We start from the raw sequence: 3,175 nt of genomic DNA on the forward strand, positions 1-3,175 counted from the left end.
GCTGGGTTTTAGACCTAAATTAGCCTTCGGAAAAGTTATTGAGTTGGGAAACGGCTAATGGTGCAAAATTTTAGTTATATTTAAGTTGTCCGGGGATGCTTAAATATGCAAAAAGGTGATTTAAAAAAATTGTTGTTGAGTAAAGTGCTTTAAAACTTTTCGATCTAGACTTTGTGTTTAGCTGGGTTTTTAAAAAAACAGTGACGATTGAAAGTACAGATTACTATTATTATATAATTTGTTGAGGAAAATGTCTAAATTTTGTTTCAACTTTCAAACCAGGATACTGGGCTCATGGTAAACAGCATTGAACAAATATAAAACTTTCCGAAAAAATTACAAAAATGGTACAGCGTATTTTTTATTCTTTACAAGAACAACCGATTCTATGAAATAGTTAGTTTGTTGAATTCCGCGGATAAAAAATGTATCTGAGTGCGTCCGAGTGTTCTCACGATGAAAAGAGCGACCTTGTTGGAATGTTGAACGCCCAAAGAAAAGACAATGGTAAATATTGTGATCTCACATTACAACTTGTCTGCGATGCTAAAACAACATCAAAACCAAATAGTTTTTCCCAAGAAATATATGTTCACACTTGCTTTCTAGCAGCTTTACTTGGAAAATCGTTTGAGACTCGGTTAGACCGTTGTGATCAAAGCAACTTAGATAAAGAAGATGCTTCTTTGGAAATTCAAAAGTATAAAAAAACTTTGAAAGTTCCAGCTGAGTTTAGAAACATAGTTGACTTTTGTTATACAGGAAAATTTGCTTATAAACTTATGCATATTGATAAAACGATTGATGTTATAAATGAGATGGTTGCTGATGGCATTACTAAAACAAACATGCTAGAAGAACTTGATAAACTTAAAGAAACCCAGTACTTCCAAAACTGCTTAGAAGAGAAAGCATGCAAACACAATACAACAACCATTGTTGAAATTGGTCAGCCAGAGCAAAAACAAGAAAATGTGTTAACACATCAAGTTAAAAGTAATCGAAGAAAAATGAAAAAAGATCCTTGTTTTATTTATTACACTGACAAAGGAGCGGAAGATAGTAATAAAGAAGATGGCTTTGTTCAGGACTTGGATTGTGATATGATTGTTCATTCAAACTCTCAACATCTTGATGATGATACGTCATTTCAGGAAGAGATTTTCAAATGTGAATCATGTAATCGATGTTTTATTAATTTTGCAAGTCTCAGTGCCCACAAAGAAATTTGTCTGACTGCAACAAACATTCATAGTAAAGCACATAGGGAGAACGGCCAAAGCAATTTGTGCTCTAAATGGTACAGTGATAATATGTACTCAAAATTGGAATCACTTAGAAGTTTTGTTGCCCAATGTTGTGGTGAAGTCTTTTACAATAAATTTCGATATGGCGTTCACATCATTCAGTGTCACTCAGTATTGCGGGTAAAGTGTTCTGCTTGTAGTGAATTTGTGAACATTGAAAGTATTGTTTCTCACTATGAGGTGGAACACAATTTTATTCGTGTATGCCAGAGGACAATGGAAAGGCATTTGTGCAACTTTTCTACTGATATGGCCGCTATACATAGTGGTGTTGGGTCTGACGGAGGCAATTTAGACCCAACGCTTGCTATGACTAAATGGAACGAAAAAACACACTGTCAATATTGTAACAAAACTATGACAATATTGGAATATGTTCAGCATGTACAAGAACAGTGTATGCTCACAAAACATTCATTCATGTGGCAAGATGTGCACAAGAAACTTAAATGTATTTATGCTCAGTGCCTTCTTTGCCCAGGTAATTCTAATTCTGTCCGTCTATGGAAATTGCTGAAGTGTCATGTTAGTCAATATCATCTAAGGAATTCTCAAGGTGACAAAAGAGAAAACTGTGATCAGTGTGGTCACTCAGTATTAAAGCACAAATTAAAGCTTCACAAAAAAAATCACAATAATTTTGTTAAAAAAGAATTAATATCATGTGATATATGTGGCAAAAGTATTAATAAAAAACGAATATCTGTACATAGAAGAACTCACTTTGATCAGTTTGTTTGCCAATACTGCAAAAAAATCTTCAACCGCAAAGAAAATCTCAATGTGCATGTAAAGATCCACACTGGTGAAAAACCATATGTTTGTGACATTTGTGGAAAGGGATTCAGACAGTACGTGGAACTTCGTTTACACAATCGACAACATGAAAAAATTTCCAAAAAAAATAAAATTAGCTAATTTTTAAATACCTTTGGACTTTTTTTTTAATAATGTAACCACTGCATTAATTTTAATTTGTGGCTGGAAAATTAATGAGGGACTAAAGTACTACTATTGATGTTTATTGATCGCAAATGTAGGTCTACAAATTAGCGGGACAAGTTGAGTAGTGGAATAATCTGAATTACAACAAATTGCCTATAAAAACATATAATACTTAAATGCGAAAAAAGAAATAACAAGGATTGATAATAATTTTTAACAAAGGTTGTTAATAATTTAAAAATATCGTTTGCATCAAGGCCTGTACACAAAAGTTTGTTTATCATTTTGCTGTTTCGTTTTCTTTTTGTCACATTAATATAAATTTGGCCTAAATTTTATGCATTTACCTGCATGACTAATTAACGTTAGGAATTCAATAGCGGCAGGGTGAAAAATATTGAATTTTAATTTGCACTCGCCAGTTGGGGGAGTGTTTGTTAGTCAATACAAGAAACTACAGTCGCCAAAGATATCTGTGCATTTTTGTCACACTCGGTTAGCTGTTCTCAACTGGGGGAATTCCCCACAAGGTTAAACTTTGTGTTCTCACTTGCCTCTTGGGTACTACGCTTTCTTTATATTTGCTGTAGAGGTAGGTTAATTATGAGAATCATTAATTGTCTTTCGACCATACTCCTACAAGGCAGAGACTTCTTCAAATAGAATTGTTCATTGTCTCTGTTTCTAACAAAAGACCACTCCTTTGGTTTCTGGTTAACAGACAAGACTTTATTTCAATAATGACGAGATTGAACATCAAGGGGTACGAACTTCTTTTGGCCACTGAGCAGTTTTACAAACAGATTTCACTGTCCAGTTTTATTTTACAATTGCAAATGATATTACGATATGTCTTTGCTTTAAAAAAATTATCTACAAATAGGTGTTGTTATTTAGTAAGAAACCTTATTTTTGTCAATGAA

At 33.3% G+C, this 3,175-nt stretch overlaps 1 protein-coding gene across 1 annotated transcript; it reads left to right on the forward strand.

The window, feature by feature from the left end:
* The first annotated feature begins 378 nt into the window (after window positions 1-378).
* LOC146160313 (uncharacterized) lies at window positions 379-2,690 on the forward strand. The gene has a single exon (XM_083384700.1). The coding sequence runs from the start codon at window positions 426-428 to the stop codon at window positions 2,223-2,225; it is 1,800 nt and encodes a 599-aa protein (XP_083240826.1). The 5' UTR covers window positions 379-425; the 3' UTR covers window positions 2,226-2,690.
* The last annotated feature ends 485 nt before the right edge of the window (window positions 2,691-3,175 follow it).

Source organism: Ascidiella aspersa, chromosome 3, assembly GCF_963924565.1.
Source record: "Ascidiella aspersa chromosome 3, kaAscAspe10.2, whole genome shotgun sequence".
In the NCBI taxonomy this organism is placed as follows: Eukaryota; Metazoa; Chordata; class Ascidiacea; order Phlebobranchia; family Ascidiidae; genus Ascidiella; species Ascidiella aspersa.